This window comes from Camelina sativa, chromosome 17 (assembly GCF_000633955.1).
Source record: "Camelina sativa cultivar DH55 chromosome 17, Cs, whole genome shotgun sequence".
In the NCBI taxonomy this organism is placed as follows: domain Eukaryota; kingdom Viridiplantae; phylum Streptophyta; class Magnoliopsida; order Brassicales; family Brassicaceae; genus Camelina; species Camelina sativa.
The window spans coordinates 15,094,073-15,108,146 of record NC_025701.1 but is presented as its reverse complement, the minus strand read 5'-3'; the positions used below and the strand labels follow the sequence as shown (position 1 = coordinate 15,108,146).

The 14,074-nt window shown below is 36.8% G+C and overlaps 7 protein-coding genes across 8 annotated transcripts; 6 read left to right on the top strand and 1 right to left on the bottom strand.

Annotated features, from left to right (window-relative positions):
* LOC104757273 (auxin-responsive protein SAUR66-like) lies at positions 1,320-13,739 on the top strand. Its single transcript, XM_010480003.2, has 2 exons — positions 1,320-1,822; positions 13,217-13,739. The coding sequence occupies exon 2, from the start codon at positions 13,220-13,222 to the stop codon at positions 13,637-13,639; it is 420 nt and encodes a 139-aa protein (XP_010478305.1). The 5' UTR covers positions 1,320-1,822; positions 13,217-13,219; the 3' UTR covers positions 13,640-13,739.
* On the top strand, positions 1,812-2,360 carry LOC104757280 (auxin-responsive protein SAUR61-like). Its single transcript, XM_010480009.2, has one exon. The coding sequence runs from the start codon at positions 1,826-1,828 to the stop codon at positions 2,243-2,245; it is 420 nt and encodes a 139-aa protein (XP_010478311.1). The 5' UTR covers positions 1,812-1,825; the 3' UTR covers positions 2,246-2,360.
* Positions 2,857-3,678, top strand: LOC104757279 (auxin-responsive protein SAUR63-like). Its single transcript, XM_010480008.2, has one exon. It carries the CDS (start codon positions 3,041-3,043, stop codon positions 3,584-3,586), a length of 546 nt encoding a protein of 181 aa, XP_010478310.1. The 5' UTR covers positions 2,857-3,040; the 3' UTR covers positions 3,587-3,678.
* On the top strand, positions 4,072-6,400 carry LOC104757278 (FRIGIDA-like protein 5). Of its 2 annotated transcripts, XM_010480007.2 has the most exons (4): positions 4,072-4,139; positions 4,559-5,581; positions 5,668-5,837; positions 5,936-6,400. In XM_010480007.2, exons 2-4 carry the CDS (start codon positions 4,576-4,578, stop codon positions 6,152-6,154), a joined length of 1,395 nt encoding a protein of 464 aa, XP_010478309.1. In that variant the 5' UTR covers positions 4,072-4,139; positions 4,559-4,575; the 3' UTR covers positions 6,155-6,400. The 2 variants fall into 2 exon arrangements, with proteins under 2 accessions (XP_010478309.1, XP_019095107.1); XM_019239562.1 differs by lacking the exon at positions 4,072-4,139 and having other exon boundaries at positions 4,379-5,581.
* On the top strand, positions 6,873-7,486 carry LOC104757276 (auxin-responsive protein SAUR65-like). The gene has a single exon (XM_010480006.2). The coding sequence runs from the start codon at positions 6,970-6,972 to the stop codon at positions 7,384-7,386; it is 417 nt and encodes a 138-aa protein (XP_010478308.1). The 5' UTR covers positions 6,873-6,969; the 3' UTR covers positions 7,387-7,486.
* On the top strand, positions 8,203-8,975 carry LOC104757275 (auxin-responsive protein SAUR63-like). The gene has a single exon (XM_010480005.2). It carries the CDS (start codon positions 8,406-8,408, stop codon positions 8,829-8,831), a length of 426 nt encoding a protein of 141 aa, XP_010478307.1. The 5' UTR covers positions 8,203-8,405; the 3' UTR covers positions 8,832-8,975.
* Positions 9,255-10,948, bottom strand: LOC104757274 (F-box protein At2g16450-like). Its single transcript, XM_010480004.2, has one exon. The coding sequence runs from the start codon at positions 10,841-10,843 to the stop codon at positions 9,488-9,490; it is 1,356 nt and encodes a 451-aa protein (XP_010478306.1). The 5' UTR covers positions 10,844-10,948; the 3' UTR covers positions 9,255-9,487.

The window sequence follows — 14,074 nt, the reverse complement described above, 5'->3', positions numbered from 1 at the left end:
TTCTAATATTATGTTGTTTCTGTGTGTCTTTGTCAGATGGTAGCAACAGTTTTCTTTGACCATCATCTGAACTATTATAAAGAACTGGAACAGCTTGGCTACACATTCATGCGAGATGAACTTGACTGCTTGAACATGTTCAGTTTGTGGTCAAGAAGCGACTACAATGGTGAAACCAACTCTGTCTTGGAAAATAACAAAACGTCATGGAGTGATGAAGAAGAAGATTCAAGGAGAAAAAAGCAGCAGAGGCAAAAGCTTTGAGCACTCCCTCCCTGCCTGCAAGTTTCTCTGATAACAAAGCATGGTGGATCCGCTGAGAGTATTAATCAGAGCCGTCAAAGCTTAACAAGTATGTGATTATTTAAGACAGAGACAAACATATATACCAAAAGAAGAAGAAGTATAATTGTGTCGGAGTACAGTGTTTTGTTTAATTTGTGTGATTGTTCTCGCTGCAATCTATATATATATATATATAAGGCGTAATTTTGAACATGTGACGTGTCTATCTTTTCGCATAAATATGACAAAGTTTTTGAGAATACTTCTGTCTATATTATTTGCAAAAATGTCTTGCATTCTTCTTTTCAATTCATCAATAGAAAAGATTCTCGTACAGGTTTGTGTGCTCTTGTTTTGTTTAAGATGAGAAGTTACTATAAAATTATATAAAGATTCTGATACAAACAGGAGCAACTCCAGATACTCCAATAACAACCTGTTGAGACTTTGATATTACAGTAGCATTCATCCAAATGCCAATGTAAACCCCTTTGAAGTCCAAGAAAAGCTATTCAGATTCTCCAGTTACATATTCCAAATATCATATACTTCTGCTCCCAGCTTAATTGCTATAGAGATAAAGAACGCTTTGCTTTTCCGAGAAGTTACCTGAGCAACTCTGTTTTTTCAAGAGCTCTTAAACACCTGTAAGGAAGAGTTGGTGGACCAATCACCTTGCCTCTAAATTTGGTTTTGCTATCTCAACAAATTGATTGAGAATATTGAATGGAGACATAGAAAAGGCTCTTACAATGCCAATATCTAGTGCTAGATGAGCTTTACAATGGTTCTCTGCAACCACAAGAATAACAAACACTACTAATATAGTTCAAAAGATTAACTTGATGAATAAACTATAAGACAGTATCTACAACATCTATCAAGACATACTTTTTCTTATGAAAAAAAGTCAAGAACCTTAGAAATCTACAGGAATAAACTTGAAACTTTCAATCTATAAATCTTTTCAGACATTACCTTTACCACTGAAATTTATGCAAGTTTAACTTCTCTAGACGTGTGTGCATTAATATTGGTTTCAGACGTTTTAGTTTTCCTAATTATTCTCTACATATCTGAACACTAGTCCCCTGAAAGGAACCTAGGAATCCATTGAAAACTGCAGGTTTAGGGGGGTTTTATTTCTTTGAGAACATCAAAAGGCCTACAAGTTCTATATCTCTCATTCACTTATTGTACAAATCATTGTTTCTAAATGTTTCTGTATAAGATTTATACTCACACTCACATGGTTATGTCTTATCAACAGAAATTCTAATCCACGAGCTGGTTAGTAGAGTATTGGTTACCAACTTTGTGACCCCTTATGATCACATAAAACAAAGACAGAAGCATGTGTTCTGTCTGTTTGGTTTCTCTAATCTATCTAAACTCCTAAAGTTTCTCCTTTATATATAGCCTAACAAGCCTATTGGATTCTTCATCAACCATAACTTGCATTCAAAGAGTTCTAAAACACAGCTTACAAGTCTCTTTTACTTTCCAATCTGAAAACAAAAAAAACTCTTCCCTGAAAATAATGATGAACGCAAAGAAGCTCTTGAAGATGGCAAAGAAATGGCAACAGAGAGCAGCTTTAAGCAGGAAAAGAATCTCATTTCAGAGATCAACTTCTTCTACTAATAGCAGATCAACCGCTGCAGAGAAAGGCTGTTTTGTGGTTTACACATCCGATAAAATCCGCTTTGCGTTTCCAATAAGTTACCTGAGCAACCCTGTTTTCCAAGAGCTCTTGAAGATCTCTGAAGAAGAGTTTGGTCTCTCCACCGATGGACCAATCACATTGCCATTCCATTCGGGTTTCTTGGAGTATCTCATCAAATTGATCAAACGAAGAATGGATGGAGATACAGAAAAGGCTCTGCTAATGTCAATCTCTAGTGCTAGATGTTCTTTGCCATGCTCTTTTCAACAACAAGAACAATTGCTTGTATTTTAGAGAAATTAGTTAGTGTATAGCAGTTTCTATGTTTGTAAAGATTAATCCACTCTATCAGGTTAGACAGATTATTTTAGAAATAAAAACCATTTCTTTATCTCTCTCATTTACACTGTCTCATCAAAATCAACGTTTACTGTAAATAAAGAGAAAAATGAGATAACTTTGACATCATTTGTTGTGACAGTTTACTCAACCTTTTTTGCTCTAAAGCTTAAAGTCATAAACATGAGTAGAAGTAATACAAGACATGAGAATTTGTATGGTCTAAGGAAATGTGAAATTGTAGAAGGAATAATTCTCTTCTTTTTTTCCTAGCAAGAAAATCAAAGGACCTACATGCTCGTCATCTTTGCTACACCGGCACATGTCTTTCTTTGTATCTCTCTATCTGATCATTAACTTTAATCAGATTTGTTTTCTTGGTGATAAGTACAAAAAATCTAAAAAAATTGTGACTCACATTTGATTTAGCTGATGGACCACTAACCAACCTGGGACCCTTATCCTAGCAAATAAAGGTGTACACAGTTTGGTATTTTTGGCTTCTCTTGTATATATAACGTCTCAGTACCTAAATCCCATCACGTTAATGTCCATATAGGATTCATACCACATGATCATGTCTTCTCACCATAAATTCTATAGTCCACAAGTTGATTACCAACTTGGGAGACCCTTATTGATCACATAGAGTAGAGACATTAGCATGTGCCGTGTCTGGTTAGATTGCTCAGGAGCTTGTTACAAAGCCTATCTAATAGTTTCTCTCCTTCTATATAATGAAACAAGCTAATGGCATTCTTCATCAACAAGAACTTTCATTCAAAGAGCTCTACAAAAAAAAAAAGAACTCACAAAAAAATTTCTCCTTCATTCTCACTCCATCTCACTTTCCGATCTAAATCTTTGTTTAAAATGATGATGAACACAAAGAAGCTAATCAAGATGGCCAAGAAATGGCAACATAGAGCAGCCTTAAGCAGGAAAAGAATCTCATTTCAGAAGTCAAGTGCTACTCCAAGAAGCTCAGCCGCTGTAGAGAAGGGCTGTTTCGTGGTTTACACGGCGGATAACATCCGGTTTGCTTTTCCAATAAGTTACCTGAGCAACTCTATTGTCCAAGAGCTCTTGAAAATATCTGAAGAAGAGTTCGGTCTCCCGACGGAAGGACCAATCACATTGCCATTTGATTCGTCATTCTTAGAGTACATAATCAAAATGATCCAACGAAGAATAGATGGAGATACAGAAAAGGCTCTGTTGTTGTCAATCTCTACTGCTAGATGCTCTTTGCAACAACAACAATTTAGTATTAATCAACAATTGCTTGTATTTTAGAATTTAGCAAAAATCTATGTGTTTTGTAAAGTTAATAGTGGATTTGATAGACAGATCATTTCAGAAATACAAATTATTATTTTATAATCTTATTTTGTCTCATAAAACAAATCAAATCAACTTCTTTTTAAAAGGAAAAAAAAAAAACGTATAACTTCAAAAGTCACTTGTTGTGACAGTTTCAGATAAATCTCTGAATCTTTAAGCCAAAAGTTTCATTCGGTATGAGTAAATCGAATATCTCACATCACATGTAAAGGACTGCACAAGAACAAGAGAGGGTTCTTCTAACGATATGAACAAGGGGTGTGTTTTTTAGAGTAGTTAAAAAAAATGAGGGTTATTTGGTGAATTAACCATACTTGAGGGATCTGTTTTTTCCCGGGTTTATTTACCCATTTTCCCGCTAAACTGCTAATGCTTAGTAGTTTAGTACTAATCTCATCAGTTTCAGTGTATAGAGAAAAAAATAACTTAAGGGTTGTAAATTTTTCATTTTTGCCCTGACTCTGACTGACTCCGTTGGAAAGCTTTACTTTTTCTTATTTCTAAGGTATGTTAACGGCTTATGTCTGGTCTTTTCCCCGGCCCTTTCGCCTGGTTTTGCTAAGAATGTATCTTTAGTCTTTAGTGGTTCTCTTGTGTGTGTGTTTTAGATCTCATAAGAGTTTGATTTCTGCGTTTCTCCATTGGTTTTGTGTATCCTAGGTAGACCGATCGTTCTAATAAGCTATTCTATTAATTGCATTTCCCATCTAAAGTTGTTTTGAAGACTGTTCAATTTCTTTCTTGATGTAATCGTGCATTGTTCACTGTTCTTGTCTTTGAAACGGTAAGCACTATGTAGTATATAGAGTTTTTATTTTCATTAGGAACCTTTTGGTTAATCACAATGTAAGTTATTGGTTCCTTGACTGGTCTTTTTGTGTGTTTGGAGACTTATCTGATTGGGGTTTTTTGAATTTTCTTAAGAGGTTTATATTACTACAATGGATTGCAACAAAGAAGAGGCTAGAAGAGAGAAGAAAAATCCAAACAAGGTTCGTGCAGCCAAAAAGAGGAGGAGATTTGATATTGATGTTGCTGGATCTAGAACAAAACATAATAAACGGAGGCAAAAGCAGCAGGGCATCACTCAGTTTGGGAGAAGCCTTTCTGCAACAGCGGAAGAAGAGCTTAAAGCAGCAGAGACTGGATCAACTGATTTGAGTCAAGAGGTTCAAGGTAAAGAAGATCAGATAGAGTCAGTGAAAAACAAACTTATCCAGCTTAGGAGAAAAATGGAAGAGGAGACTGATAGAAAGAAGAAAGATTTGCTTCTGATACTTTCCAAAATTGAAGTGTCTGGCAAGCAGCTTGCGGCTGTTGATCAAGAACTTGAGGTGAAAGAAAAGAGAGTCCAAGAATTGAACAATCTGATCAACATCTCTGGTGAACAGCTTGACTTGAAATCCAAAGAATTAGGACGAGTCCAAAAGCTGACTGAGGCACAAAGGAAAGTACTTTGTGATATGAAAATGAAGCAGCAAGCTGATGCATGTATCAGTGACACTAGCCAAGAAGATTCAGCTGAAAGCCAACTTCAAGAAATCACAGCTCATCTTACTCCCCGAGGGGTCTCCTTATGTCTTAGAAGTTCACGTGATCCAGCAGAATATGTTCTGGAACAAATGGAAGATGGTCTTTCTGACGAAGTGTTTTTAGGGGACTTGTTCGTGGAGATTTTGGTTCTTTTTCTTGGTGAGCTCGCCAAAATTCAGCAACTGGTTAAGTCTCAACTGCAGCTCAGGGCCAGAAAAATGGCAAATTCATGGAAAAGGAAGATGACAAAACGGCCTCTTGAGGCCTTAGCCTTTCTTATGTTTATGGTGGCTTATGGATTAAAGAATTTGATCAATGAAGATGACACTGCTCTACTTGCTTCGTTTATTGCTCAATACAAACAGGCTCCAACACTCTTTCACTCTATTGGTCTCAAGCATGAGCTGATCCAAGGTTAGTTTTGTAGTCATCATCACATCTACTCAACTACACTTTATTCAATCGTTTCGATACTAAACGTTTGATTCATTCTTCTGCAGAGTTTGTTGAAGAGCTCATCACGAAAAGCCAATATTTTCCTGCAGCCCGGCTTATATGTTTGTTTAAGCTTAAGAAAGAGTTCTCATTCTCACCCTCAGAGCTCGTAACTGAAGAGATCATCAGTTTAAGGCGGTCTTTCCTGAAAAATAAATCAACTGGATCCTCCAAGGTTTAACACTTTTGTTCACTTGCATGATCTTGTGTATTTGATTATGTACGTACTGATCTTGGAGATAATGAATCTATGTTTGGTTCTTCTTTCTTTAGGGTCTACGAAAAGATGCTGGAAGATTGAACACTATACTTAAACTTGTGAGAGATCATAATCTTGAAGTCAATCTCCCTGGGGACCTCATTGTAAATCTCATGATCCAGAGAAAAAAATCAAGAGAACAACCGACCCCTCTAGTTCGTTTCCCTGGCGTGGCCGAGGATTGCTACTCATCAACAAATCCACAAGCACAACATGAATCTTCAGGTTCCTAAACCTGAGGTTATACCCTACTTGAACTAAATCCTCATCTTGCTAAATGTCTAAACGCTAGTAGGAAGTAGGAACCAAAGTTAGCGTGTATACAGCTAGTGCTCCTGGTTATTAGGGTACGTCTTAGGCTAAACTTCGTGTATTTATGTACTTGCTCTCTCTTTTGATTGCACATGTTGAGTTTTGTCTCTACAAAATTTATGATGACATCTTTTTCTTGCAAAGTTTAAAACCATATCTGTTGTTCATATATTGCCCCCAAAAAATTACTGAGCTTTTGAATAAATTCCTATTGATGAAAAAGGTTATGATACTTGGAATTATAGAGGAAAGAACTTTAGAATCTATGTAACCTTTTCACTCTCTTAAAGATCTACTATGTAACAACTGGAAATATCTACAGGTTTAAGGTTTTAACTCTCCTGAGAAACATCCAAGGCCCTACAAAGTTCTACATCTTTCATTCACTAGCACATGTCTTTGTGTTTAAGTTGAATTGTAATACATTTATTGTATAAGACTCGTACCCACATCCACATGGTCATGTCTTTTCAGGAGAAGATTATAATCCACAATTTGATGAGGAGACAAGATTGGTTACTAACTTTGGACCCCTTATGATCATATACAACAAAGACAGACACATGTATTCTGTTCGGTATGGTTGCTCTAATCTATCTAAACTCTTAAAGTTTCTCCTTTATATATAGCCTAAAAGAAGCCGGATTCTTCATCAACCAAAACTTGCATACAACACAGTTAACAAGTCTCTCTTACTTTCCAATCTGAAAAAAAAAAAAACTCTTCCCTGAAAATAATGATGAACACGAAGAAGCTTATGAAGATGGCCAAGAAATGGCAACAGAGAGCAGCCTTAAGCAGGAAAAGAATCTCATTTCAGAGATCGATTTCTACTACTAGCAGATCAATCTCTGCAGAGAAAGGCTGTTTTGTGGTTTACACATCCGATAAAATACGCTTTGCGTTTCCAATAAGTTACCTGAACAACTCTGTTTTCCAAGAGCTCTTGAAGATATCTGAAGAAGAGTTTGGCCTCTCGACCGGAGGACCAATCACATTGCCATTCGATTCGGTTTTCTTGGAGTATCTCATCAATTTTATTCAAAGGCGAATAGACGGAGACACAGAAAAGGCTCTGCTAATGTCAATCTCTAGTGCTAGATGTTCTTTGCAACAACAAGAACAGAGTAGTCAACAATTGCTTGTATTTTAGAGAATTAAAGTGTAGCAATTTTCTTGTGTCTGTAAAGATTCTACTGTATTAGATTAGACAGATTATTTCAGAAATACAAACTATTACTTATGTTTCTCTTTTAGACTATCTCATCAAAATCAATCTTCATTGTAAACAACTAAAAATAAGATTAAATTTAACATCACTTGTTGACTTGTTGTGACAGTTCACTCAAACTGTTATCCTCTGAAACTCTTGTCAAAACAAATGGTGAAGTGGCTACAACTCTCATTCATGTCAATTCATCAATTGTCCTTATGAATCTCTTAAAAGTAATACAAGACTGGATAAGTACTGGTAGTACCAACAAAAGATGTTTGTATGATCTAAGCTTAATCTATCTCAAAGGAATAGATGATCCACTGTCTTTTTTCCTGGCCGTAAAATCTAAGGACCTGCATTCTCTTAATCTTTGTTAGCACATGTCTTTCTTTGTATCTTTCTATTGGAATCATTAATTCTAACCACATTTGGTGTCCTTGATTTCACCAAAAGATTTGTTGTCCCCTGAATAATTCTTGATCTACTTTTTTGTGACTCACATTTGATTTAGCTGATGGACCACTAACCAAATAGGGACCCTTATGCTACGAAACAAAGCTGTACAGAAGGATGAATTGGCATTTTTGGCTTCTCCTGTGTGTGTGTGTGTGTAACCTATAAGATTCATACCCACATGATCATGTCTTCTCATAATAAGTTGTTTAGTCCACACTCAACAAGTTGAGTTGCAGACATAATTGATTACCAACTTGGGGACCCTTATGATCACATAGATTAGAAACATAAGCATGTTGTGTCTGTTTAGGTTGCTCAAGAGCTTGTCACAAAGCCTATCTAATCCTAATACTTTCTCCTTCTATATAATGATGAAAAAAGCCTATGGTATACTTCATCAATCATCATAACTTTCATTCAGAGAACTCTACAAACAAAACTTACAAACCTTTTCTCTTTCTTCATCCATATCACTTTGGATCTAAATCTTTTCCCTGAAAATGATGATAAACGCAAAGAAGCTCTTGAAGATGGCCAAGAAATGGCAACAAAGAGCAGCCTTAAGCAGAAAAAGAATCTCATTTCAGAGGTCAAGGGCTTCTAACAACTCAACTGCTGCAGAAAAGGAATGTTTCGTGGTTTACACGGCGGATAAAATCCGGTTTGCGTTCCCAATAAGTTACCTGAGCAACTTTATTGTCCAAGAGCTCTTGAGAATATCTGAAGAAGAGTTTGGTCTGCCGACGGAAGGACCAATCACATTGCCATTTGATTCGGCGTTTCTAGAGTATCTCATCAAACTGATCCAAAGAAGAATGGATGGAGATACAGAAAAGGCTCTGTTAATGTCAATCTCTAGTGCTAGATGCTCTTTGCAACCACAAGAACAACAGAGTAGTATTACTCAACAACTGCTTGTATTTTAGAGTTTAGTAAATTTATATGTTTAAGCATAGTTTATAGTAGATTAGATAAGATCATTTCAGAAATACAAACTATTGTTTTGTTTTATCATTAAGTTTGTCTCTTGTCTTATCATAATACAAAATCAACTTCCATTTAAATGGAAACTTCATCGATCTTCAAAAATCACTTGTTCTGACATACAAATCTCTGAAATCTTCAAGCCATTTAACTTGATGAAACGTTTTCACTCATTTACAGAGAGATCTATTAAAACCCATTGAAGTTTCTGCAAGTTGGTTAATAGATAGGATCGGTTACCAATTTTGGGACCCCTTATGATCACATACAACAAAGACAGAGAAGCATGTTTTCATCCTGATTTGTTTGCTCTAATACATTAAAACTCAATAGGTTCTCTTAGTATATATAATGCAACAAGCCTATTGGAGTATTCATCAACCATAACATGCATTCAACTAGTTTCTACAACATAAAGTATCTTTTGATATCCAATCTAAATAGTCTTATCACAAGAAAGAGATGATGAACACAAAGAAGCTAATCAAGATGGCCAGGAAGCCATGATCAAACTTGATTTATTAAATAGTCTTAAAGAAAGGTACTTATTAAAAAGAGCATAAACGCCCAGATAACTCCAATGACATGCTCATAGCTTTCAACAAAGTCCAATGAACCATCTCTTTCTTCTTCCCCTTGTCCCTTCTCTGTCAGAATCTGAATCTGATTCTATATAGTCTGTATCCCCAAGTGGAGCATGGAATGGCTTGAGTAGGTCTGAATCGTTAACATGAAGATCCTCAACGTGGTTAACAAAGGTGCGAACGCTACAAGGTTTCTCAAACCCTTCACCAAAACCTTGGATTTCAACACGCTGGAGAATGTTCCTCTCGGGATTGAAGTAGAAAACATAAAACGGTTGGCCAGATGTATACTTGCGCATGGAAAACACGATTTCACCCGAAGCAGTCGCTCCAGCGATGTAAACGTGACGACGGAAGAAAACCTTATCGGTACTCCAAGTGTAGGTATGTTTCGACCAATCCTGCTTCGCTACATCCTCTAAAACCCACACATGCAACTCATTATTGGCATCAGCGACGAGATTCTTTTCCAAATAGTTGTCGACATCCAACTCATAAGTAGCAGCCTGATAAATGTCGAAATCATCCTCCCAGTAAATCATAGCTAATTTGCCCTTAAAGTTGATCAATCGACAAAACCTTTCAACGAAAATAAAGCTGAACTTTTCAGACCTCACATGGAAGCAAACAATCACATAATCAGACAATGTTGCACCATTTATGTTATCCCAACCCTTGGTGTCACCTAAGTAGTACACAACACCGTTGATACAAACCCCATCACTCCTAATCTCATGTCGCAAGGGACATTTAATCTTTCTCCAGCTCATATCAGAAGCAGCTCCAAACGTAAGAACATAATGATGACCAGGACCAGAAGCATAGGCCATGTACAATACCTTGTACTGCTTCCCAATCGGATCAAATCCGAAAAAGCTAAAAGCTTTTCTGTAAGTATAGCGTTTAGGTAAGACCGCGTACCGTCCAGTGTTTGGGTTACAGATGACAGGTCTTCCCTGGTATCGACAACCATGGAAATAGACCAAGCCAGAGTTGTAGCCACATGAAAAGTACTTGATGTTACTGTAATGATCGAGCTGTATATCCTCTAGAGAGAACTTCTTCACATGAAACTCGGCGGCCGATACAAGAGCCGAGGAGGATGATTTCTCATACGGATCCTCAAGCTGAGGCGAGGAGAAGAAGCACCACTCGCCACAGCTTTTGGGGTTACCGTCGTCTGCGATGGCGAATAAGAGCCGCGGCTTAGACGAGGACTTGGTCAGAAACAAGGACTTGAAGTATGGAGTAGCAAACAATGAAGCCCATTGCTTCGACACGCAACGAAACCTCGCGACTGCATCTCCAGGCAATCTCGAGATTATCTCCAGGATGAGCTCAGTCGACATGGGAGGTGTTGATTTCATCATCTGAGAAGAGTAACAGTGCAACAAGAGAACTCGGTGGGTGTGAGAATCAGAATTCAGAACGTCTCTCTCTCAGCAATTTCTTAGGGTTACAGCCGCTGAAGTCTCTCCAAGACACACCCTTTCTTTACTCACGAGCTTGGTTTATATACCGAACCGAATCCAAAGTAAATAGGTCGGTTAGGTTTTACTAAACCGTAAACCATGTAAGCTACAATTAAACCAATTGACTTTTACATTGACATTACCCCAGTCAATGAATGCTAATTTTCCAATTGAACATAAATTTGACTAAAACTGTTTTCTTTATTCTGCAATACCACTAAACGAGACATTATTTATGGTCGTCTAATGTTACAGGACTTGCTTACTAACGTTTGTAACATCCACTGTTAGGAAATGGTATTTTGAAGTGCCAAACCATCTCTATGAAGACCAATGCTCAGTCGTCATACATTTCATCGTTTTCCCTTACTGAACTCTTGTTTAAAACTTAAAAGAGCTCGAAATCTTGTGTATATTTGCGTAATATAAAAAAATTGACAAATTGCTTTGAAATTAGAGACATAAAAGACTGAAATTTACATTCAAAACTTGTACAATCTTTTACAACCAAGCAACTAGAATAAAAAGATGTGCTTTAAGAGATTGAACAAGTTCTTCATAGTAATCAGATCATCCACATTGTTGGATATGAGTTTCACCCAGCCTTAACAGGCTTTCCTACAGGCCCACTATCGAAACAGTCACCCCAAAATCCAGGAATGTAGACCGACTAAAACACACTTGTCGGACCGACAAAACTCCTAGAAGGCCCAATTGAGACGGACAGCCCAATAAGTGACGGCCCGAATAAGAACGATCACCGACTTTACTCGAAGACAATCCCACATCGATCCCGAGGCAGAGAGATGAAGCGTCCCATCAGCTATAAATACCCAGGGAGCAGCTTGCAGAAGGAATCAAGTAACATTGGCCAGGAGTCAGGAGTAAATCCGATTCTAAGCTATAGTTCAGTTAGTCATTTTGAGAATACAATTCTCTGTAATTTGCCGATCGGCTTATAACGGTTATAACGGTTATATTGTAATTCGACGATCTTTGACTATCTTAATAAAAGTCCTTTGTTTCACCCTTCCTAAATATCATCCCCCGAGTTAGTAGAGATACTAGTTCAACACACATGAGAAGCCACTGCAACACCAAGAGAAGTATGCTGAAAACCCCTGCATTAAGTAAACAAAAAGACAAAAGATGATAACGAATACCATAAGAATGCTTTAGAAAACCAAAACAAAACCTAAGATTGATAAAAAAAATAGATGTAAACAGGTATTAAAGTAACAGGTAGCTTATGGTTTATAAAGAAGCTAACAGTGTTGCAAAGCCTGAAATTCACTTTCTGCCTAAGAAAAACGAGACAAACACAACAACATAGAGTAAAAAACAGAGTGTGACTGTGTGAGAGAATCAGACAAAAATAGTCAATCAACATGCTACAACCATCGCAATGGATGCAAATTAAGACTGGGGCGACAATTCCTTATCATCACTTTCCTCAAAATCTGAGCTAAACGAAGAAACACTATAGACACATACAACACCTAATTCACCACACTAACACAACAACATAGAGTAGCCAGGGTTTAGGGTTTATCAAGAAGAAGAAGAAATACAATAAGATTGACACAAGAGCCCCTAAACACGAACAAAGACATGATTCCAAGTTGAGTCTCTCTCACTCTCTCTGTTTTAAGCTATGAGGGAGAGGCTGTCAGCGACTGCGTTATATATAGAGACAGCAGCACTTTGATTTCAAGAAGTAGCTAAATAGGGTTTTCGGTTTATTTCCGTTCTTTTGATTTAACTTAATTAAAACCGGTATTCCAAAATTTCTCAAGTTTTTTTTTAGCTTCACTCATTTGCAAACAAATCAATGTAACAAGGCCATAACCACTGAGACTTCTGCAGACATCAAAGGGCCTACAAAGTTCTACATCTTTCATTCACTAACACATGTCTTTGTGTTTTGATTGAATTTGTAATACTATTATTGTATACGACTCGTACGTACCCACATCCACATGGTCATGTCTTTTCAGGAGAGGTTTCTAATCCATAATTTTGGTGAGGAGACAAGATTGGTTACTAACTTTTTGGGACCCCTTATGATCACATAAACAAAGACAGACGCTTGTTATTCTGTCTAGTATGGTTGCTCTTAATTTTATCTAAACTCTAAATAGTTTCTCCTTATATATATATATATATATATATAATCAAACAAGCCTATAGGATTCTTCATCAACCAAAACTTGCATTCAAAGAGTTATACAACACAGCAAACAAGTCTCTCCTACTTTTCAATCTGCAAAAATAATGATGAACACAAAGAAGCTCATGAAAATGGCCAAGAAATGGCAACAGAGAGCAGCCTTAAGCAGGAAAAGAATCTCATTTCAGAGATCAACTTCTTCTACTACTAGCAGATCAATCTCTGCAGAGAAAGGCTGTTTTGTGGTTTACACATCCGATAAAATACGCTTTGCGTTTCCAATAAGTTACCTGAACAACTCTGTTTTCCAAGAGCTCTTGAAGATATCTGAAGAAGAGTTTGGTCTCTCCACTAGTGGACCAATCACATTGCCATTCGATTCATTTTTCTTTGAGTATCTCATCAATTTGATCCAAAGGCGAATAGACGGAGACACAGAAAAGGCTTTGTTAATGTCAATCTCTAGTGCTAGATGTTCTTTGCAACAACAAGAACAGAGTCGTCAACAGTTGCTTGTATTCTAGAGAATTAGAGTGTAGCAATTTTCTTGTGTCTGTAAAGATTCTACTGTATTAGATTAGACAGATTATTTCAGAAATACAAACTATTACTTATGTTTCTCTTTTTGACTATCTCATCAAAATCAATCTTCATTGTAAACAAAGAAAAATGAGATCAATTTAATCACATGTTGTGACAGTTTTACTCAAACTGTAATGCTCTGAAACTCTGTCAAAAAAATGGTGCAGTGGCAATTCATCAATTGTCCTTATGAATCTCTTAGAGGTAATACTGGCAATTCATCCAACAAAGGATGTTTGTATAATCTAGGCTTAATCTATCTCAAAGGAACTGTAAAAATTTGAAGGAATAGTTTGATTCTCTGTATAATCTAGACTTCATCTTTGCTAGCACATGTCTTTCTTTGTATCTTTTTATTGGATCATTAATTTCAACCA